The sequence below is a fragment of the Leptidea sinapis genome, chromosome 44 (genome assembly GCF_905404315.1).
Source record: "Leptidea sinapis chromosome 44, ilLepSina1.1, whole genome shotgun sequence".
NCBI lineage: Eukaryota > Metazoa > Arthropoda > Insecta > Lepidoptera > Pieridae > Leptidea > Leptidea sinapis.
Window position 1 is genome coordinate 2,284,744 of NC_066308.1, and position 25,483 is coordinate 2,310,226.

The following is a 25,483-nucleotide window of genomic DNA, read 5'->3' on the forward strand; positions in this document are numbered from 1 at the left end:
CATAGTTGTTAAGATAAATAGTTTTCTAAACCGTCACTCCATACCGCATATAATTTACGTTTTGGTTTTGCTGGAAGCTGCCACTCTGATACCAAAGAATATGTTACAGTAATTGTAGTGATACTTAAATATATCGCGTATCGAGACAGGTTTGAGATATAACAAAATAATATATGATGGTATTGTGTATCTTATATAGATCTACAGAAAAGTCCGCGATGGGATATGTCTATCTCTTAAGGATGACATACTTTATCCATTTTAATACTTTAAAAAATTGTCAATTATTAAGCTCTAATGTTGTTGTAAAGCTGTTTACACACATACCATTTTTTATTACTATATATTATAAAATCATTCAGAAATACGTTTTTGCTTCATTTTTAACTCAATAGTTTTGACAACATAATTCCGATGGCTTTAGACTGCATTATTCCCGACATATATTTGAAGTTATACTACTTTAGGCGCGTTATGAAAAAATGATGAGAGTGAAAATTTAAGATGCGCGCGCAATACTGTAACACAAAAGTAACAGGGTGAAGTTGGTTCCTAAAATGTTCTGACGTTAGCGACATTCGTTTTTTTTTGGTTTCTTCGTCCATTATTAGGACAGGCAAAGCGTTCAAGTCCATACAGCCATATTCATTATTTAATAATTAATTGTCAAGGCCATCTTTGCAGGATTTTTACAAAATTGTTCTTTCTAAAATCGCACGTGGAATAATTCATTTTAATGATTTTTGCTTGGTTAGGCCAAAGAAATATAACTTCTTGCGTGCATACATAAGTACACACACACTTTTTTTATAGACAGTACAGCGGCTGTCGTGTCAGCTAGTTATAACTAAGTGAAGTAAGACGATATTATGTCTCGTAGGTACACACAGAAGATCCAATTTAGTTAATTAAACCGGTCATCTCTGTGTCCATACTCTGAGCTACAGTATATCTGTGGATAGTACCATTACGTGTTGTGTCTGCTATGTGGGTTAAAAGTGTATAGAACTATCATATTCTGTGAAAAGGTGCTTGAGACTTCGCTTAACTACAATTCCACTTGGTAGAGTTAGTAAGTCCTTCGTTGGGGAAAGTATAATATTATGTTCCTTCAACAGAATCCCAAAGTCTGTAAAAATTTTTCAGATAATCTGTAATTGTAAGAAATTTGTGTATTTTTCGTCAATAGAAAACTACACAAATATAAGAATAATATGAAATATGAATCTTAAATATGATAAGGAATTGTGATACTTGTGGCATTCGTACAAAAAACACCTTTGAGAAATAGAGAGATTTCTAAAAATGTTTGTGTGGTTACTATAATCTTTATAATTAGATTAAGGATTAGTCTCCGCTGCGCTCCAACTATATACCGCACTACTTAATAACAATAGCTTCTTAATTATTGCGGCAATTATCTTTAAGAAATTTAACCAACTTCGAAAAGGAGGAGGTTCTCAATTCGATTGGTATTTTTTCATGTATGTACACTGATTACACTGAGATTTATGATCCGATTTACGTGTTTCTTCTTTAGTTCGATGTCTAATAGATGCCATTTGGTCCCATAAAAATTTAACATAGTTGGGCCCAGTAGTTTTCAATTTATTTATATTTTTTATGAATATTTTTGTTCACGTGGATGATGTTATATAGTTTATGTACTGCTTGTTCAGGAGTTTTCATTTAGTTTGATTATTTATAATTGTTATTAACCCGATTGACGATTAGTGGGTCTTAAGGCTACCTGTCATTCATAGCTAACAATCGTTCTTTACGATATTTTGGTGTCTCACAAACGTGAACACTCACGTGAACGTGAAAAAGGGTATCTAGCCTGTGTTATGGGTTGCAAGTCAACGATATATTTAATAGAACATACTTACTTAAACATACATAAATACATATAAACATACATATTTATGTATGTATTTACATAAAAACATCCATGACTCGGAAACAAACATCCATATTCATCATATAAATGCTTGCAACTACCGGTATTCCAACCCGGGACCTCTAGCTTAGTAGGTAGGATCGCTAACCACTCGGCTATATAGGTCGTCGTTGGAGAGCAGCCAATCCTTACTCTAAGGCCTAGTATATATTATAATCAGCATAATTAATGTATGCCCGTCGAGAATCATGCGCCCGATGTACTGAAGCATTTCATTACAAACGGTTTTAAATTTGATTGGTGCAACTTATGATAAGAAGGTGGATAAAATAATGATTAAAAGATAATTTGTTTGTTAAGAGAATTATTTTGAGTTAGTGTAAAAGTCAAAGTCAAATAAAAAGTATTCAAATTTGAATCGTCACTGTAAATATTTCATTTAAATTACTGAATAAACCATAAAATTATGTTCGGAAAAAGTTAAGCTCGTGAGAAGAACATACAAGAAACTCAACGGCCACTCTTTTCAGTCAATAGATTATTTTACAATGGCTGTGATATATATAACAGATTAGTTTGTAAGGTTAAAGTTGTTAAAGTTGTACTGCATTCAATATAATATGAATCATGTTTAAATAATATAAATTTTATCATAAAAAGTAAATAAAATGAAATGAAATGAAATTTTATTTGCAGGAAACATTGTACTTAAGATGTTAACATAATATTATTGATAATCCAATATGTTTTGTCAATTGACATGCAAAATATGTAATACGGAATTGAATGTGTAAATATGAATTATCGTATGTTGGATGCATCAACCTTTAGATCTTGAACTCATTGTTTGTGTAAGGATGCTTCGTGAACATGATGGTCGTGATTACTGTCACAATTAGAAATCGAATACAATGATTTATTTACTATAACAGGTCGACTTGGCACCACAAGCAGCACCCGTTCACGAGTTGATACATGGACCAGCCAACGTTTCCTTCGCACATATTTGAGGGAAGGAGACGGCCCGGTAAACGACTCCGCCGCAAGCAATGCCATTCAGTGAGCATGTCGAACTATGTTATAGCATACTACTACAACTACAAAATAAAATGCCTCACTAAGCCCACAAATGATTCTATACACGGTGAAACTTTATGGGAATACTATGCTTTGAACATGACAGGTGACATTCATAATGTTAACACGAGGAACAAACATAAACTTGTTATGCCTACTACTCGGTTGGGTCGAGTTAGTAAGTCTTTTGTTGGGCGATGGATATGCTTCTATAATATGATCCCAGAATATGTACAAAATAAATGTGTGGAAGAAAATTAAAAAACGTTTGTGTGGGAAAGGTTATTATATCATAAGCGATTTTCTTAATAACACCACAGACTGGGAATAAAGCGAACACCCTCAGGCTCTTCAATTATAAATGTATATTGTACGATATTATTACATTGTAATCCATATTTTATATTAAAAAAAAAAAGCCCCCTGAGTTTCTTGCGGCCATTCTTCTCAGGTCAGGCAGTCTCTTTTGAATGGGTGGTAGTTTTTGACGTGATTTTAAATCCTATTTTGAATAAAAATATTAGAATTTGACTTTGAAGTTGAAAACCAGACATTCCTAAGGTCATCTCTAATGACTATGTGAAGTCAGAAATGAATTAGCATTATATTTTAATACAATATTTAATGTGCTAAGTTTTCGCAAAAATCCCATCCCGCAAACCCTTATCCAGTTGATAAGTGTTACGGGATGGGATTTTTTCTGAAGTCTCTTTGACCTAAAACAGATGAATAACGTAGATGTGACATAATATCAGATAATGCCTACTATTCATTGCAGCAGTGAGGCAAATTATATTCTCATTGTTAGTTTTCATTTCGTATAATACAATTACAGTGGATTCTATATAAACCAAAGGACTATATATATATATATATATATAATATTCTTATTACATTCATAAAAGTATACAATATTAATATGAAGAATTATTATCAGGTGGGATTGGTCCACCTTATTAATATACCTTATTTATTTGCCATACTTATTTATAATCTATCTAATATATAAAATTCTCATGTCGTGGTGTTTGTAGTTAAACTCCTTCGAAACGGCTTGACCGATTCTCATGAAATTTTGAGTGCATGTTGGGTAGGTCTGAGAATCGGACAACATTTATTTTCATCCCCCTAAGTGTTAAGGGTGGTCTACATGATTTGTTTTTATTATTTTTTTGACATTTTTTTTAATTTGTTTGATTGTGAGTTAGCATTAAAAAATACACACAACTTCAAATTTTCACCCATCTACGATCAACAGTTACTTTTGTATCGCTATTTTAATATCGACTTTTATATCAATACTACGTTTGCTGGGTCAGCTAGACATGTAAGAGGTTTAATTATGAAAAAGAGGTTGTACACTTTCACGTGGGGATATATTTCCTTAGTAGAAATACATTTTCATCTTTAATAAACCGATTTCATTTATTTATCTAGCTTTATACACCCACGATATTATACCTAATGCAACTATTTAATAAATCGCATTATAATGGCTAAACAGATTGGTACATCGGTACGTTATCAAAGAATATAGCTCACAATGGCGTCATTAATTAGCACGTACCATTTGATCTTTAGATGCCTTGAGTATTTAACCAACTGGGTGTGGCATGCGAAAATAACAATTATTGTTATTAAACTATAAAGTGGCTTTAGAAGTGTTCTAAATCTCATTATTTTGACAGTGTTTATTTTATAGTTGACAGTTAGTTGACGGTTGAGATGTACCACAGAGCGAGTAACGTTCGGATGCGACGTTATGTCACAGAGTTACACCGAGAAAGTCGCAAATGAAAAAAGTCTTCACAAAAATATTTCAATAATGTTTATTAGACTATAGGTGTTGGGGCTGCTACGAGGTCCCAGAGTGGCTCAAGCGGAAGATCGGCGCTGTACATACTTAATATGAGTGTCAGCATATGCCGAGCTTGTGCCTATTTGCAGCTGATGTTAATGTATTTTTAGCTTATTATGTTTTATGTTTATATTTAAGTTATCTTTAAGTAAGTATTATTGTATTTTTATAAGTTTTCAGCTGCTAATTAAATATTTTATTATTATTATTAAATGATTATCAAAATGACCTTATAGAAGTTAAACAATGATTCAAATAGGCTAATTAAAGGGCATATAATAATTATTATTATCACAATAAAACTAGTTTAAAAAAAAATCAACACTTTTATATATCAAGGCAGGGAAGAGTTTGCAGCTCCGATTAGAATGTTCGTTAAGCGTTATGAATTAAATTCTTAAAATTATTTTTTCCTTCTTTTTAAATATAACTTAAAGTTACATATACGTTTTTAAAAACTCGTCACTTGTTTATTATTTAAAATTGGATGACCTAGGGTTTTTTATAATATAACATCGAATTTTCTATCAAGGTTACTGCAACTTAACATGTTTCTAAATTATGCGATTTATGAAGTGCTTTGCAAAAATATGCTTCGTCATCATCTTTAGCCGAAAGACGTACACTGCTGGACAAAGGCCACCTCCAAAGATTTCCACGTCGATCGGTCCTGCGCTGCCCTCATCCAACGTATTCTGGCGATTTTGACCAGATCGTCGGTCCATCCATGTGGACGCCATCGAGGACTTTACTGCCCCAACGACCATCTGTCCGTCGAGCTATGTGTTCCACCCATCGCCACTTCAGTTTCACAATAACTTGGACTATGTCGGTAACTTTGGTTCTCCTACGGATCTCCTCTCTATTGCCCTTTGAGTGTATATATGCTTGCCTTGACGGGTTAACTAAAATAAAATAAAAATGTAACTTTTACGCAATAATCTAATGTAAAACCGTTACAATTACACACGTTTTAATCCTTTAAAAGTGTTTTATTTAAATGTGTAACACTCGTGTTAATCAAAGAAAATACTTTAATAATATATTCTACACATGTTGTAGTGAAAAAAATGGTTCCGTTTTGTAATAATAATAGTAATTAATATAGAAAATTACAAAACCGAACTGTTATAATTATGTTAAGTTAAACTCGCAAGAATAGTAGGTATAATATGAAACAAAATAGAGGGATTGGTCTCTAGAACGGAACTCCACAGAGGAACAAACCTACAGATATTCATAGACTCAGAAACACAGCAAGCGCTTGTCATCTCCTTTTGGTTAAATAGTTTAGGAAAATAATATTTGATCTCATATCACACCTCAGCTCTGAGCCCAGTGCTTCACAAGATGGCAGAACTAATGAATATAAGCGTTTGTGACGTAGCAAGGATTTTACAAGTGTGGGAGAAACAGGAATTTGTTGATCTGGTTACCGAGAAGTGCATTGACGGGCGTAAATTATTGGTAAGAATTTTCTTAAATTAACACTTTTTTGAAGAAGCGTCGCATTCGTCTATTTTTTTTTACAAGGACAAGACGAGCAGGACGTTCAGGTGATGGTAATTAATACGCCCTGGCCATAACATTTTTTTTTTATGGAATAGGAGGACAAACGAGCGTACGGGTCACCTGTTGTTAAGTGATCACCGCCGCCCACACTCTCTTGCAACACCAGAGGAATCACAGGAGCGTTGCCGGCCTTTAATGCAGTGCAGCTCAGGATTCTTCAAAAATCCAAAAACTCTGAGTGTCTAATCTTAATGTTAATTGTCGTTTGCCCAGTAAATTCACTAGCTACGCCGCTCTTCTGACCGAAACACAGTAATGTTTACAAATTACTGCTTCACGGCAGAACTAGGCGCCGTTGTGGTACACATAATCTAGCGGGCATCCTGTGCAAAGGAGCCTCCCACTGGTATAAATGGCGAGATACACACCAGTTTTTGCCCGAGCCACCACATGCAAGGGGCTGGGCAATTGAAGTATTATTAGTATCAGACCTCTCACCTTGATTGTAACACGAGTTAAGGACAGCTATCGTCAACTCATTCATTCTATGCTTAACACTAAGCGTCTTATAGAAGCAACAAGTTGTTTCAGTACGTGGAACGAAACGTGTAAGCGCCAAGAAATCGCCGATACTGGAACTTTTGTCGATAATACTGCGTTTCGTGTTTATACTTTAATAGCTGACCCGACAGCAAATATACTCCCTGTTGTTATAATGAAATTGTTTCACAGCAGAACTGTCAATAAATTCTCTCATAGAAAATATGTCCATACAAAACAAATATTGGAAATAAAAATTAATTATGTGTCCAAAATCTTTTTTTTTTCGTGTCGCGGGGCGTCTCCTAAGGAGACTCGAACCTCAGACCGGCTGTGTGCTTGTGGGAAGGAGAGAGAATGAAAATGAAGATGAAGTGAAGATGAAAGATGAAAAGGTGATAAGAACACACTCGCCGGCGAGTGTGGTGATGTTTTGTGTAATGTATGTAAGTGTGTATGTATGTGTGTTTGTATGTATGTACGTAGTGTAAATGTTTGTGTGCATGTATGTTTGTGTTTGTGTCTGATTGTGGAGTGTGTTTGTGATTGTGTAAGTGGTGTATGTCAGTCCGTCAGTCAGTCCGTGTGTGAGCGAGTGTAGTGAAGCGATTACAGGACGAGGACTAACGTCTCGTCGGGTATCAAAACAATGTGTGGTGTATCTAGGGTGCGGGCCGCTGGCCATCGTCAGAGTGACGAGTGCCAGTGGTTTGCGGTGGTTGACCGCGCCTACGCCTGCGAAGGCGGTGTGTGCGTGTCTGTGTCGGTGTTTGTGTGGGTGTCGCGTTCGCGATGGTGATGTCGTCATCCGGGTGTCCAAAATCGAAATAAAAACTATCATATCTCTCTAAACTGCTCTTAATGAAGTAATCCCCATTAAAATCCATTCATTAGTTTTGGAGTTCACTGGAAACAAACATCAGGATACTGAATTTTTATTAAGATATATTCTATTGAGTGCTCGAATTACAAGACAAGGGAATGATTGTCACATTGACACAATCGAAAATTCCCCTTGCTTTCATTGTCGCTTATCTACTATTCAGTACTTAGCTTCCATCTTCAACTTTGCATCTTCTTTTATTGACTCCAACGAATGTTCTACAGAGCTGTTTCATTTTATTTCAACATCTACTGTTTTCAAGAAACTTTTATCCACATACTAGGAAACTGACTACGGAACTTCCGGCCTTTCCACTACGATATTTAGATATGATATGATTTTAGATCGTTATGAAGTAAGCAACAAAATTTGCTGGGAGAGTTTCTTGCGTCGTTTCATCTGTCTCAAAGCGACATTTGTTTCTGAAGCGGTAGTAGTATCTAGTATATTAGAAATGACATCAAAAAGAATTCTAAAGGAACCAATTTTAATTATTATTAATGAACTCAACGAGTTAGTATTCAATACCAGAAATCAATTATTGGAAACAGGAGCCTTTTAACTAATTCAAATTTTACTTATTCAAATTGTTATATAAATTGGTTTAAAAACTCAATATCTAAAAAAAAAACGTGTACAACGTGTGCCCGCTAAACAAGTAAGTTTTAGTGTGGCTTAAAATACTAACTTTTATCTACCGCGTTCTCCAACTTCATCTTGATGCATGGACTTCGGAATCAAGATGGCAGAACTAATGAATATAAGCGTTTGTGACGTAGCAAGGATTTTACAAGTGTGGGACGAAACAGGAATAAAAATCATCGTGGGACGAAACAGGAATGTGGGACAAAAACCCGGGGCGAAACAAGAACAAATCAAATAAATGCCTTTTATGCCTTTTAAAAGATCAGTAATGCCCTTGTAGCTTCTGGTAGTGCTATTGTAGCAGGTTTGGTTAATGAACCATTCCAACCAGTCCAGCTTCCACATCCTTTCTGAGATGTTTGTAGACTTCTTGGAGCGACCTCATATTTTTGAGGACTTTTTCTCGTTAGACTTCCCACTCCTGTAGAAAAAGTATCCATGAAAACATGTTTATCTACTATATGACTAGTAGTATGTGGCTTCTTTCAAACTGCAGCAGCTTGTGAATTATTGCAAGAGCTATTGGGCGTTGATTACTTAATATCAGATGATATGGCAAGTTTTTTCTCATATTTTTAGTGGAAAAGAAAAAAAGCTTGTTTTTTTTTAAATGTATCTTATTTTAACATTGAACATTAAAAGATTTCACGAGAATATATAGTTTGAAGTTCACCTTATATTTTTTATACGAGTCTAATTTTTCATGTCATCTGATAGATGTCATTGGGAGGCTCCTTTGCACAGGATGCCGGCTAGATTATGGGCCACAACGGCGCCTATTCTTGCTGTGAAGCCGTTTTGGGTTTTTCAAGAATCCTGAGCGACACTGCATTTTAATGGGCAGGGCGTATCAATAACCATCAGCTGAACGTCCTGCTCGTCTCGTCCCTTATTTTCATAAAAAAAAGTAATTTAATTGTGTTTCGGTCTGAAGGGCTCCGTAACAAGTGAAATTACTGGGCAAATGAGACTTAACATCTTATGTCTCAAGGTGACGAGCGCTGTTATTCAGCTCAGAATTTTTAGGTTTTTTAAGAATCCTGAGAAATGAGCAGGGCGTATCAATAACCATCAGCTGAACGTACTGCTTGTCCCGTCTCTTATTGTCATAAAAAAATAGAAAGTTATCACCGCTGCCAATCCAACGGTGTATTCTTACTGAAATTATAAATTTAATATTAAAAAACATATTTCTTAATTTATATTTTCGGGCATATATATGGATACGTCATTCATACATACGCTTTTTATTGTTCATGAATTATGTTTTAATATTAAAAATTTAAAAATGTAAAATATAGACCGGAATAATTTATAGGCCACAGCTTAAGTACATTGGCCATATTCATTCGAATTTAGAAACATAACCAAAGAAGATTCTAATTTAACTTACAGTTATAAATTACTTTATCTAAATCAAACTTTGCAAAGTTCTATAACGGTACTTATCTAGTAAACTTCGACATTCATTTGATAAACAACTTTCAGGGACTTACCGAGGGAGTTGTGAAATTGTGGCAGCCAAAGTCGAATGCTATAGAACTCATTGACTTAATTGAAAATATGAAATCGAACCCAGAAAAATACATGAAATGCTTAAAACGCGATGAAATAGTTATAAAAGAAACTAATTTAAATGATAATCCGTATCAAACTGTAAGCGTAAGAAAAATAAGTCAACAGGATACTGTGGAAGAGATTTTAAAACGAATTGTTATACCGAAGAGTTTTTTGTACAGAAACAAGAAGGATAAAGTCAATTCTTATGTGCCAATGGATGCTGGATCAGGCAAGAAGCCAAAAAGATTTTTTCGATTAAGTTCCTACGAATATCCACTACTAAAATCAAAGTTTTCTAGAAATGAAAGCCCTTCGGATAGAGGTTATTATTCAATAAAGATAAATGATAAAATTTATATTCAAAAGCCCAAAAAAGAGGACTCCAGACCTAAGTATAGGTCTTTATCGACTGCTGAAGAATTTAATGAGAATGTAATTGAAGATCATTTGTATGAAGATTTATGTTACAACGATCTAAGTGAATCAAAAATTGAGTCAAACAAGGGTCAAGTAAAACCATGTATGGTAAAATTACAGGAGTTATTTCAGTCACTTAAATTTCCATTTTTCAAAAAACCTGATGAAGTTACAGAAAAAAAAGAAGAGATAAGAGAAATGAATCATGATAAAGATGGACACTTTTATGAAAATAATGATTTGGCAAACATGTACGATTCTGTGCATGTACAAAAAGATGAATCAAGTGATGTAAAAAATAAGGTAAGGGTAACTAATATATATTAATAACATTCCCAATATCTCTGAACAAATATAACAATGTGAAAAATTGTTTTTTTGCACGAAGTCGTTCGATGTTTCTAAAGGACAGGAACACAAAAAAGCCACACAAAATTCAAGTCAATTTAAGCTGCAATAGTAAAGTAACGTTGCCAAGTTCATTCAATCGAATGCAATTATTTAAAGCTTTCAAAGAGCTGAAGTTTTCCTTTCATCTTCGAATTTTAATTAGCAGTTTCCCACTTTTGAACAGTATTTATCTGAAGACAGAGCTTTGTTCGTTCTTCAAATAAATATAAAATAAAAAAATAATGAATTTAATCATATTGCTAATTTAAACGTGATTAAATACTTATATAATGTTATGCTTTGTCCCAGCTATTTTAAGTTAAAAGTCCGCGTCCAGAATTGAACTATTGTTGGTGTTACAAGGACTTATAAGGACTAGACCCACTGGTAAGAGGCATGCTCATGTCTCAAGTAAAAACTGGGTTTTCGTAGAATCCTCGGCTGCATTGCATTATAATAGACAGGTGCACATACGGCTTGTTTTGCTATTTCTGATTCTAAAAAATTGTTCTAGGAATGTTTAGTTGTCGAAGAGTATCTAGAGCCAGTGAACATCAACAGGGATTATTGTGATGTCTGCCTCAAGCAGAAAGAAGATTCACTTCTGGGTTTCATCATGAACTACTTCGAAACGAGGTTCGGTAGACGAGGTAAGGATTTAGAAATATATAATGTAATGAGTAATGATGGCGAATGAAGCCCTATTACTGAACAAAAAAAACCTATGCATACTTACCAGGATGCTAACTTTTTTTATGAAAATAAGAGACGATACGGGTGAACGTTCAGCTGATGGTAATTGACCCTGCCCATTATAATGCAGTTCCGCTCAAGATAATTGAAAAACCCAAAAATTCTGAGCGGCACTACAACTGCGCTCGTCACCTTGAGGCATAAGATGTCAAGTCTCATTTTCCCAGTATAATTTCACTAGCAACGGTGACCTTCAGACCGAAACACAAAAATGCTTACACATTACTGTTTCACGGCAGAAATAGGCGCCCTTGTGGTATGGTACCCATAATCTAGCCGGCATCCATTGCAAAGGAGCCGGGGGGGAAGTAAAAGTTATGTTTTCGATGGCATTTCTCTATCTGATTCGTTTATCGCTTTAAAATTTATCGTAGGCTACCGCAGCCCCACACTTATTAGACGCGTGTTTACGGACACTATTTCATGCACAGAGATGCTTCTTTTTACCTAATACTACGAAGGAAATAAAAACATAGTTGTTGAAGTATGTTTAACAACTCTTAAAAACATTAAAAGTTGTCGTACAATGTGGTTTTCGGTTATAATAAAAAATGTCTTAAGATAAAAGACAAAAGTTCAACCGTTTATTGCGGTTATGAGATACAACTCGACCACAGACAGACAAACAGACGGATGGACAACGGAGTCTTAGGCTTATCATATCTATAGAGGGTACTTGGAATTTGCTTAGATTTTACTTAGGTACAACTTAGCTGAGTGTGATACAAGCCGAACTTCAGCTGTTAAATATATAACTGTAGAAATAAGGGACCGCTTGTTACTAATTCTAGTACGCTTCATAAGATACATAATAGCTTTAAGGGTAAATGTATACACTTTTATAATAAAGTCCCAGCCACTGTTCAGGCATTATCTATAAATATATTTAAATGTTTTACTAAATGTCGTAAATCCTACTGCACAACTACACCTACTGAATCTAAGTGATCGGACAGCCTGGGACTTGATTATGATTATTTTATGGCAATAGCAATGACAGTACAATATTGTGTATTTTATTAAAAGAATGCTGGGAGAGTTTCTTTCGCCACTTCTTTTCTTTCAGAGCGCCATTTGTTTCCGAAGCGATAGTAGTATCTAGTATATTAGAAATGACATCAAAAAGAATTCTAAAGGAATCAATTTTGAAAAAATAAATGTCTTTTATGCCTTTTTAATGATAATAATTTTGGAGTGATAATGCCCTGTTGGGTCCTCACGGACACAACCGAATTGGGCCGGCACGACCGGAGAAATACCACTCCCCCACTCGAAACCGGCGTGAAATAGCGGCTATGCCGCTGTGTTTCGTCCGGTGAGTGGGGTAGGCCCACACCCTCCCCCCCCCCCTCCCAAATACAAATGGCAGCACGAACTAAAAATAAATAAATAGACTACTCCAGGACGGTACCAGGCTATGCTGTCTTGGAGAATCCGTTCATGGGCGTCCACAATTAGGGCCTGTACCTAATAGTGTTTGCCCAGGCTGCCCCGCATTCTGGAGGGGGCAAATCTGTGCTGACTCGGGGCAAACAGAGCAGGAGGCTGAAACCACCCTCCTCTACACTGGCTGTGGACTTTTGCAATATCAGGGGGCTTCGCTCAAATTTAAATGCCGTCCACTTTCACCTGGAGACGGCGAAGCCGGCCCTGCTCTTTTTAACCAAGACACAGATATCCTGTCTGTCTGATTCATCTTACCTTTCATTCCCGGGGTATAATTTAGAACACTCCTTTATACCACGGGCTGGCGTGTGCATTTACGTCAGGGATGATGTTTGTTCTCGACGCCTGAGTTTTCTTGAAGGACAGGACCTATCCATCATCTGGCTGCGTGTAGACTGTCTAGCAGTCAGTATAGTAGTCCCATAGCGGTAACGCAGAGGCTGGCCGGCTATATGGTCTGACGCAACTGGTTATTGCGCCAACGCGAATCCCAGATGTGGAAGATCATACACCTTCACTGTTGGACCTTCTGTTGACCTCACAACCGGACGGCTACCTAGTTTCCGTTGACCCTCCTCTGGGATCGTTGGACCACTGCCTGATCCGGAGCAACGTGCTGATCACGCGCCTAACAGGGCCCCGCTTCTTAGGCGGTCGCCGCGTGTGGCACTATAATTAAGCAGAGTGGGACGAGATGCGGTGCTTTTTTGCATCCTACTCGTGGAGGCAGATCTGTTTTTCGCTGGGTGATCCATATGCCGCTGCTGACGCTGTTAGTGATGTGGTACTGCAAGGTATGGAACTCTTCATTCTATCCTCCTCTGTGCCTATCGGTGGCAGGTACCATCCGTGGTTTCACCGCTCCTGCATGGCCTCTCGCCGAAAGCAGGAGTGCTACCAGGCTTGGGTCAATGCGGTGGTTTAGATACCATGTGAATTCCAGCGAACTTAAAAAACACTTCAACCATGCCTCCAGGTCCTTCAAAAGAGTTATTGCTGACGCGAAGTCGAAGCACATTGGCAGAATTGGCGAGAAACTTGCACGCCTTCCCTCGGGATTTCGTGCGTTCTGGTCGTTCGCCAAGGCTGTCCAAGGAAACTTCTGGCAGCCAGCCATTCCGCCACTGCACAGGGATGATGACTCGCTGGCCCATGACGCGAAGCTGATCTCCTGGGATCCCTCTTCGCGTCCAACTTGACTCTGGATGACCAAGGTGCACCACCAAAGCATATTCCGCGGTGCCATTCATACATGCCGGAGGTAAAAATCTGGCATGGCGCCGTGCTAAAGGCGCTTCTCACCTTGAACAATCACAAATCGAGCGGGCCCGATGGCATTCCCCCGATAGTGCTGCGGACATGTGCTCCGGAACTGGCGCCGGTCCTTACCCGTCTTTTCCGGCTCTCCTACTAATCAGGCGTAGTAGTAGTAGTAGTAGAAATTATGGCGGCTTTAGTGCACCCGATCCCTAAGAAAGGTGTACGCTCGGATCGGTCCAACTACCGCCCCATTGCCATTGCCTCCATTTTCTCCAAAGTAATGGAGTCGATCATCAACCGCCAGCTCTTGAGATACCTAGAGGAGCACCAGCTGATTAGTGACTGCCAGTACGGTTTCCGTCAGGGTGGCTCAGCTGGTGATCTTCTTGCATACCTCACCCATAAATGGGCGCAAGTGGTTGAGTCGAAGAAGGCCTTCGATCGGGTATGGCATAAAACGTTTATAGCGAAACTGCCATCCTATGGGCTTCCCAAGAAGTTGTGCAAATGGATCGCTAGCTTCTTGGCTGATCGGAGCATCAAGGTTGTTATCAACGGTGCATGCTCCGACTTAAATCCCATAAACGCTGGTGTCCCGCAAGGCTGCATGCTATCCCCTACACTGCTTCTTCTGCATATCAATGATATGCTGCAAATCAGCAGTACTCATTGCTATGTGGACGACCGGAACAAACTTGTATCTGAAAGCGTGACTTTGCTTTGCAAAGTCTCGGAATGGGGCCGACAAAATTTAGTCCGATTCAACCCCAAGAAGACACGCGTTCACCACTAAAAAGTCTCCCTTTGTCGTAACCCCTCGATTCGATATCACACCTCCAACTGCCACAGCCTGTATTGGCATACTTGGCGTCGATATATCGAGTGACGTTCAGTTCCCTGGTCACTTGGAAGAGAAGGCCAAACTGGCCCAAAAAAGCTTTGTGTACTCAGTAAGGCGAGACAGTACTCCACTAAAGCCACTGTCTGCAACTTTATAAGGCCCAAATTCGGCCTCACATGGAGTACTGTTTTCACCTCTGGGCGGGTGCTCTACAGTACCAGCTTCTTCCATTTGACCGCATACAACGAAGAGCGGTTCGAATCATAGACGATCAAGCCATCTCCGATCGGTTTGATTCTTTGGCATTGCATAGAGATGTGGGTTCTCTCTGCATCTTCTACCGCATTTTTCACGGGACTGCTCAGAGGAGCTGTTCGGGTTGATTCCAGCGGCCGAATTCCATCACCGGACATTACGTGCAAAGTACCACCCGCACCACGTAGACGTCTGGCACTCCACAACCGCGCATTTCGTTAGAAATTTCTTGCCTCGCACAGCCACTTTGTGGAATCAATTACCGGCTGCGGTTTTCCCGAACAGATACGACTTAGGGACCTTCAAAAAAGAGCATACTCCCACCTTAAAGGCCGGCAACGCATTTCTTGACACACCTGTTGTTGCGGACGTCCATGGGTGGTTGCCTCACCTCTCCCCATCCCGTGAGCCTCTTGCCCGTTTGCCTCCTCTTATATTATAACATATAAAAAACAAAAAAAAAACAAATCACATGCTAAGCTTACACTCCGCTAAGTTTTACATAAGTAAAGTCTCTAAGGCTAATTCTAAGTACACTCTATATATAGAGTGTACTTAGAATTTGCTCAGACTTTACTTACATAAAACATCGCCGAGTATGATAAACGCGAACTTGACTATTGCATTGGGCTGTCTTAACTTAAGCTCAGCATAATTTCAGCTGTCAAATGAGTAAATAAATGAAATCACAGATTATGCAAAATCTAAGTATGCCTTATTGATCTCTAGTTCGCCTTAGTTCTAAGGTTCAGTTTGTTACCTTTCGGACGCAATCATTAAAAAACAATGGTTCATCCATCCAGATAGGTTTAGATTTTGTAGCGTTAACGATTCACGTCTATTAACTCTTTCAAACTATCCTTATTTTTAAAATATATAAGAAAATGTCTATTTTTGAAGTTATACTTCTTTAGGCGCGTTATGAAAAAATGATGAGAGTTAAATTTTAAGATGCGCGCGCATCACTGTAACACAAAAGTAACAGTAGGGTGAAGTTGGTTCCTAAAGTCTTCTGACGTTTGCGACATTCGTTATTTTTTTTTTTGGTTTCTTCGTCCATTATAAGGATAGGCAAAGGGTTCAAGCCCATACAGCCGTATTCGTTATTTAATAATTAATTGTCAAAGCCATCGTTGCAAGATTTTTACAATATTATTCCTTCTACAAACGTAGAATAGCACAAGAAATTAATAATTTTAAAGATTTTTGCTTTGTTAGGCCAAAGAAGTATAACTTCTTGCGTGCATACAGTACACACATACTTTTTTTTCTGTCAGCCATAATAACGAGTATCTCTTCTCGAATGCGCTAACATCAAGTAAAACCAATAAAATAGATTCTTAAGTCCGGGCTTAGCACCTCAATGAATTATAAAACAACAAAGTGGAAACGTGAGAGAATTGTACAACTTTCTCATGGGAGTTTTTGTTTTTGTTTCACAAAACTCGTGTCATATGCGGCACATGTGCATAGTGATGTTCAACTTTGTATCGATATATTTTAAACGTTTTATTTATTATTTTTATATCATCTATTTATTTATATAACGCCTTCATAAACGATTTCTAATAAAACAGAAAGAAAAATTCATATCTTAGATTTTCTTTGAAGATTTATTTTAAGTTTAACAATAATTTTTTGCTGAATCACATTTATTTTATTTTATTGTTATTGGAAAAGTTACAGCTAAATACAATAATAGTAAGGAAAATATTTACAAGTTTTCGCAGATATTTACTAGCTAATTACATAATAAATAGTTACTAGATTAATATTAATAAATCGGGGATAAGAAAATCTGATCTAGCGACATGATAAGAAATATTCATTTAGATTCATCAAATAAAATTATTTATACTTTCATTAGGGTGAGTTCTTTTTCGCGATGCTAATATTTATTATTCTATTATACAAATGCAAAAGTATTATATAAGACATAATATAATATTAATAAAAGTTATAAGTATTTATTTATTTATGTCTCAGTAATAAAAAAAAAATATTCTATTTTAAATGACTATACGCAATCCGTTCTTAGCTGATCTCTACTCGGCAAAAATAAAGTTTTTACGCCTTATGGTTCTAGGAGATATCGTGATGAGTCAATACATTGGTTGGTAGATATTATCTCTTAAATATATAGAAGAATAAACAAGGTCAATAAGTAAACATAATATAACTTTAAATATAACAACAAAAGCCGGGCTGATTCAATAAATCTGAAAAATTGTAATACCATTAAAATAGATAAATTCGATATAACCTTTTGCTATCCTTAACCTTTCCTTTTTACAAAGACAATCTTTCTCAAAGTGTAAAAGTTCAGTCACATATTATATTCTATTTTAGTAGAAACCTTTTTCTTCATTCAATGAAAAAAATATTGCGTGCGTTCAAAGTACACATTTCTGAAGTGAAACCTGCATTGTGCATGAATCTCTGAGCTTCATATGAAGTCCTGGTACATGTTGAATGACGCATGGTTTCAACCGCTATGAAAGACATTACTATCACTACTCCAATACTTATGTTCTCCTGGTGTCTATGTAGTCATACGTTGTGCGCATGACGTCAGAATATATTAAGTCATACTCGAGTCATACATATGACAATCTCTTCTTCAACTATGATCGCCTGGTCCCAAAAGACGTTTCTTTCTCCCACGTTAAATTGTATAAATTTATGTCTGTCTCTTTTTACTGTCGCGCTTTTTCGTTTGATCGACTTTCAAATCACAACGATGCTAAATAAGTTTTCACTTCAAAAAGTGTTAAAAAAATATGAACGGAAATGGTTAAAAGATTTCTGAAGAACAGAATATAGGTGTCTATATTTTGAGTGTAATGTGTTCATATAATATTACTTGAACCGCAACGCTCATACGACGTTCGTAGTAATGTGAAAGCTTATATCAAGTAAAACTTTACCACGCATTTTGCACAGGTACACTTAGCTATATTAGTTGTAAAATTAACTTAAGCTAAGCTGACTTAACGAAGTTCTACGAAGATATATTATAGTAACAATCAAGTTAATTACTTCATAACTTATAATTGGCCAAGTTATTTGTTATTTGCTTATTAACAATGTTAATAACAACCTCACGGTTTTGACTTGGCTTGCATGAGTTACAAATCTCTTAGATGTACTTACGACCGTTAACTTAATCCTTTCGCAAATGAGTTACCCCTTGTACAAATTATAAATATTTCAACTCAGCAGTTTTGTCTGCGATGATGACTGAGAAAATTCGCCAATTAAGTATGAATTTAATGTATTTCATTCTCTTGTTATTTGAAAATGATGAACTCAAAAATATTTTAGTGATTTTATAAATCTAAAAATGCAAAAATTTTCTCAATGTTATCTTAAAAAAATATACCCGAGTTAAAGAAAAAGAATATGAAATTCAGTGAGCTTTTTATTCCTCTGATATTATAAATTTATTATATTATTTTATTGCATGAAAAACCCTGGTTGCGAACGGTCCATTGCCAAGGAACGACAACTTACTTACAAAACTTGTAAATCTCTTATATTTCAAAAAAGAGTTTTTTTTATTAATTTAAATTTTAAGTTGTTGTTATATTCTTGATGTTATTAATGCGACACGTACATTCTACAAAAAAAAAAATCAGTAAAAAGCTACAATTTATATTACATAAAAAATTTAACACTTCAGAACTTTTACAATTATTTAACATTTAAAACTTTATTTCTCAGAAAAATCAACTTTTATCAATAAGTTCAACGACTATGTTACGGAGTTTCGATCAGGTCACGTGCCCTGACGCGAGTTTAACATTTTATAACCATCCCAAGAGAACTGCTCAACGCCGTTAAAGAAGTTTTCACTTCAAATATCTTAATTAACAAACTAAAGCTGTTTGTTAAAATGTTCATATTAATAATAAAGTACAATATTTTGTTAGAAATAAATATTTTAAGCTTTAAATCTCTTACAAATCTTATTTTTTCTATCACTTGATATTAGAAGTAAAAGCAGGCCTTAAATATATTTATTCTATAGCTTATAACCTTTCTTGGCCGGGTCGTATTAAATTTGTCGTCATATTAAAAGTTTGCCCGATAATGTTTGCCTCATCCCAATAACCCCGTCTTATTCGTAGTTTTTCATAAAAGGCACAACTTTAATACCAGTTGTTTTAATAGTTTCTCCAAATACATTATTTTATGTGTTTATATTTAAGACATCTGAAAGAACTTTCAAATACAGAATATTAATATTATAGGTTTGTTTTGTTTCGGTAAAAGGTTTAATTGTCTTCATTGGTTCCTATTTAAAGTTATTATTATAATACTAGTCCGGGATGTTAGTAGCACGCAGTATTTTAACCCTACTGAGAGATCTTTCACTAAACTGGGGTGTCAGGGTATTATTTTCATATCTTTTTTTAACTGAATACAAATTAATCTGAAAGTAAAACATTCCACTTTCGGACAAATGCAGCTGAAGCTTGTATAGCACAGAATTTACAAGCATCTTTTATATTATATAGTAGTAAGTTTATAATTTTTGATTTGATATCATTTCGACATCATAAAAAAATTGTTCTTGTTGATTTGTCTTTACAGTTATCTACAATATTAGATATAAAACAGAATAAAGGTATATCGGTACATAATATGTACTTCTAAGCCATATCAAATAAAACTCCACACTCCTGCCACTTTTATATATAAATGACAAGATGGATAACTTTCCCTTATCGCAACAATGTGAGCGCAACATAAGAATCTTAACGAAATTAGAAACTGTATTTTGAATATAGTTTCTAATTCTAAAATAATCTCTTTAGTACTCTGACGTCCTTGGTACCAAAGTTACCTATTGCTGTGTATGACACTTGCTAATCAATATACTGAATAAAGATAATATTATCATTTACACTATACTAGAAGAAGATTTCTCGACTAATTTCATGGTGTCGGAAAATCGTGACGGCCAGCGCGTATCGTGGAAATTATATTCATATAATTTTTTTTAAAAAAACGCCATCAGAAATATTACCATGAAAAAGGTATTTACACTTGTAAAATTTTAGAAAAATATCGATATATACATTACAACACTATCACTTTTATTTTTTTCAAAGTCATAGAATACAACTTGGTTTTCTTTCAGTTCGCTATCGTAAAGGCATGAATCTATTGATTGTGTAATTGTAACATAAGTGAAAATAATTAAAGTTTGTAGCGATTTTTAATGTGTTGTGTTGTGTGTTAAAAATGTCAAATCCAAGAGTTTTATACCTATAAATATACAAGTGTTTCCAATTCCACGGTTAAATTTTATTACAAAATAGTGTGATAATAATCTTGCGGCAGTAGGAAATAAAAAAACATTTTGTCGAATTGATAACAGCTTTTTTTTAGTGTTTGCTCATAATAAGCATAGCTTAGAATTATTGATAGAGGTTTATAGTGAGTGAATTTTCTGTTTAAATCTGGGAACCAACTACGTAGAGAATCTATTTATCTCTTACGCTGGAAATTTTAAATGCACGTTTAAAATAAATGATGAAATATTTTCAGTTCGCTTGATTTTAAGTGCTTGAAATTAAGGAGCTCACAGACGATCGAACCTATATATTTATTATACTCACACGGATTGTAGTTTTGAATACTAATAATCATAGTCAAAAAATTTATGTTTGAATACTAATGCATTTATAGAGGTACATCTAAAAAGTGAAAATAATTTTTGAAATAGTTCACATAATTACTTAAGTTAATATAATGCAGTGATTCAATATCAAATTCGGCTTATAGTTAGTACTATAAAAAATATATAATTAAAACAATTAAAAATTACTAATGAAATATATTGTGAGAACCGTTTATTTAATTTGAATAAAGATTACAAATTAAATAAAGTGTAAGTACAAGCCTTTATTTAACATCTATTTTTCATCCCCCTAAATGTTAAGGGTGGTCCACACGAATTTATTTTTTTATTTTTTTGACATTTTTTTTAATTTGTTTGATTATGAGTCAGCATTTAAAAATACATACAACTTCCAATTTTCACCCATCTACGATCAACAGTTACTTTTGTATCGCGATTTTAATATCGGCAATACAACGTTTGCTGGGTCAGCTAGTAATATATATAAATCCAATGTCCTGATGCTCCTGAACTCCTAAACTAATGAACGAATTTTGATGGGGATTACTTCATGGAATGCAGTATAGTCCAACTTGAGAGATAGGAGAGTTTTTATATTGATTTGGGACCCATAATTATTTTGAATTCCAATATTTGTTTTGTATGGACATATGTTCTATGAGAGAATTTATTGACGCACGGTTTGATAGTTCTGCTTTGGAACAATTTCATTATAACAACGGGGAGCATATTTTACGAAATGATTCTTGATGTGATGAAATATTATTGACAAATTCATAAACACAGGATTTTTTTTTATTATATACAGAACGACGTCTGTCAGGTCAGCTAGTAATATATAAAAAATAAATGTTTGCTTATTTTTTATTAGGATGCTGCCATCCCGGTCATTCATTTGCGAGCGATAAAACACTAATTTAATTTACTAAACAATCAAGTATTTTTAATGGAATGGTAGCATGTAGTCCACCTGTTCATCATTAATAATATATCTTAGATAGATATAGTTTAACTTTAAACCAACATAATATCAAGTATAAACAAAAAGAAATATTTTAAAATGGTGTATGTTAGGCCCTTAAGCGTCTACTAACGAATATGACCCGTCTTAATTGAGTAAACTCATAAATGACTCACTTTGACTCACGCCTCTCTGCGAATATTAATTAGCTAAACGAATCTTTATTGACGTCGCCTTTATTTTTTTTACTATATTATAACATTAGTATTATAGTGTTTGCTTATAATATTTAATACAATAACTAGCTAGCCGACCTCTGAACGAGGTTAGGGTGAATATGTTTACAGTTACGGACAGCCTGGGACTAGATTGTGATTATTTTATAGCGATAGAAATGACTGTACAATATTGTATATTTTTATTGAAAAGAGCGCAAAAAAAATAAGAATGCTGGGAGAGTTTCTTGCGCCGCTTTGTCTCTCTCAGAGCGACATTTGTTTCCGAAGCGGTAGTAGTATCTAGTATATTAGAAATGACATCAAACAGAATTCTAAAGGAATCAATTTTGAGAAAATAAATGCCTTTTATGCATTTATGCTACGTATGAAAATCAAAATCGAATAAAAAAAAAATGCTTATCATTTTAGTAAATAGAATTTAAAGGGCTTCCCTTTTAAAGTTCGCAGAACCTGTGTTAGGGAAGACCGCTCTTTCCAACGGATATGAATGTAACATATTTAATAAAAACATAATAATAATACTTAAATAAACTAATCTTAAGCATAAATAATTAAATTACAACTTTTTTGAATTTAATAAAACTTCTAACACTTTTATTTGGAACAATTTAAAAAGCTAATAGAAACAAGTAAAACCGATGATAGCTGCAAAAGTATAAACTGCAGCGCAGCTAACAACGATTACAATAACAAACAATAAGGAATAATGTTCCATGTACAAAGATCTAAATAGTAAACAGAGTACGGTAATTGACAACAATACATTAAGGCGAAGAGTAAGCAGAAAACACGCAAACAAGGTGTTTTTAGACAAGTTTTGTGCTGAAAATATAGCATTTGGAGCTATGAACACTACTTTATCATGTTACACATACCCTTAAGTTTTACTTGTAGGTTGCTTATGCTTGCTGTTAGTTAAACTTAACACTCCAGAGCTATTATGAATAACCAGTTTTGTTTGCAGTTAAACAAGTTTTTTCTCGGCATGACGCATTTGTTTAGTATACTGCTCTCATAAAAGTTGTTCTTATAGCTTTTACTTTTTTGTGTTGGTACATTTATTAATATTAGCAATCAATAATGAGGATTGTAAGCAATTAAACTGTTTGCGCCTGTTAAAATGTTAAATTTTCGACGCAAGAATTTGAAAATTTTGGCTTTGTTACATAGGAGCCGTGAACTCATATCGCTCAAGGTCGCCTTAATAGTTATTTATGCAACTGTTGTGTAATAAGGGGTTAAAACACGAATGTGGATTATGAAATATTATAATAATATATAATATTAATGAAACAATTATTTATTTTGTAGTAATTTACATTGCAACAATTAAAATTTAAGTTTAAAATGAATCGGTCATTTTTTGTAAACTAAACAATAAAAATATCGAAGAAAAATAGCGGGGATTCGAATAACCTACTTTTTTATGGCGCGCGACGTTCTGGTAGTGTGGAACGCGCGTAAACGAAAATGTTCTTTTTTTGAAATTCATACAGATACCACGCATCGAGCAATAAGAATGTGGCTGTCTGTTGAAACTCTTTGCGCTTGAAGGGATCGAAAAAAGAAACATAGGAGTGTTGTTATGAAATTCAGTACAACATTACAACACTCATTTGGATGATGTAATGGTTATTAGAACATTGGGTGTTTTAATGTTGGCAATAAGCTTTTAGTAGAGGATTTAAAACATGGGAGTAGATAAAAAATAGTACAGTACATGTGATTTGAAATGTATACATAATTATTGTAATATTATGTGTTTAGTTTTGGGTGAAGCGTGTGGGTGAGTGTTAGAGATAATTACAACATAAATTGATCATTGACTTTTAACGAAACTGTATCAAAATTATGTAATATGTTGGTGGAATCAACAAACAAATAAAATAATACGCAGTAAGTTGCTGCTTATAACGGAAATTGAACTTTAATCGCTCCTGTATAAAGATAGTTATTGCTTATTGACTTTAAACGAAACTGTATCAAAATTATATAATATGTTGATGGAATCAACAAACAAATAAAATAATATGCACCAAGCTGGTGCTAACAACGGAAATTGAACTTTAATAGCTCTCAAATAAAAACAGTTATTGCTTAATGACTGTAAACGGAAGCGCATCTGAATGATATTATATCTTGGTAAAGTCAATAAATAAATAAAATAATACGCAACAAGCGAAACAACGGAAATTGAACTTTAAATACTATGTAATAAAAACAGTTATTGCTTAATGACTTTAAACGGAAGTGCATCTGAATGTTATTTTATGCTGGTGAAGTCAACAAACAAATAAAATAATACGCAATAGGCTGGTGCTAATAACGGAAATTGAACTTTAAGTGCTATGCAATAAAAACAGTTATTGCTTAATGTCTTTAAGTAGAAGTGCATCAATATGGCATAATAATGTGTTGGTGGCTTCGTATGTCTATACCTCTGCTCTACAACTTGGGCACTCGAGTCGCGAACAGAACTTTAGACATCTTCTACGCGACCTTTCATTGTCTGACGTTGGTAGTGGCAGGTAAGTTTCTTACTGCATCCATCACGGGAAATATCCCAAAGATTTTTTTTTTTAAGTGAAACTTCTTTATCGAGGCATGAGAGAAATTTTATAATAAATCGTCACGATTTTCGGTTACGCTCCATTTTGTTTTTGTTGTTAATATGACAGTGTTGACAGCTGTCAGGTGACAGTGTTGACAGCTGTCAGGTGAAGTTGGCAGATACAATACCAACGTTTGTAATACGTTCATATCATTTCATTTCGTTAATTTAAAAGTACGAAAAATTATTTATATCTATTATTTATTATAGGGAGTGATAATAACATTACATACTATATATTAATCTATTTATATGTATTGCATTATATTTATATGTATTATTTACAACATAAAGGGACGAGACAAGTAGGACGTTCAGCTGATGGTAATTAATGCGCCCTGCCCATTAAAAGGCATTTATTTTCTCAAAATTGATTCCTTTAGAATTCTTTTTGATGTCATTTCTAATATACTTTATACTACTACTAGGTAAAGGAAACTTTGAAAGTGTAATGCGCTCCAAGACGCCCGAACTACTTTCAGCTGAACTACAGTCCGAACTTATCGATACTAATTTAAGTTTATACAAAAAGCGGCCAAGTGCGAGTTGGGCTCGCCCTTGAAGGGTTCCGCAGCAGCAATTAACAAAATATAAAAGTTAAGTAGAAAGGAAAATGATATGAAATTATTTAACAAGAAAAAGACAAACCGACGAATTGAGAACCTCCTCCTTTTTTGAAGTCGGT

The 25,483-nt window shown here is 34.9% G+C and overlaps 1 protein-coding gene across 8 annotated transcripts in view; it reads left to right on the top strand.

Moving 5' to 3' along the window:
* Positions 1 to 932: 932 nt before the first annotated feature.
* Positions 933 to 25,483, top strand: part of LOC126977174 (uncharacterized) — a 30,272-nt gene continuing 5,721 nt past the window's right edge. The window contains exons 1-4 of one of the 8 annotated variants that reach the window (XM_050825879.1): positions 933 to 1,127; positions 6,163 to 6,302; positions 9,904 to 10,695; positions 11,297 to 11,432. In XM_050825879.1, coding sequence (XP_050681836.1) covers positions 6,186 to 6,302; positions 9,904 to 10,695; positions 11,297 to 11,432 — 1,045 coding nt within the window. In that variant the 5' untranslated portion in view covers positions 933 to 1,127; positions 6,163 to 6,185. Of the gene's footprint in view, positions 1,128 to 5,191; positions 6,303 to 9,903; positions 10,696 to 11,296; positions 11,433 to 25,483 lie in introns of those variants that run through there. The other 7 variants (XM_050825887.1, XM_050825880.1, XM_050825885.1 and 4 more) reach the window with 7 other exon arrangements.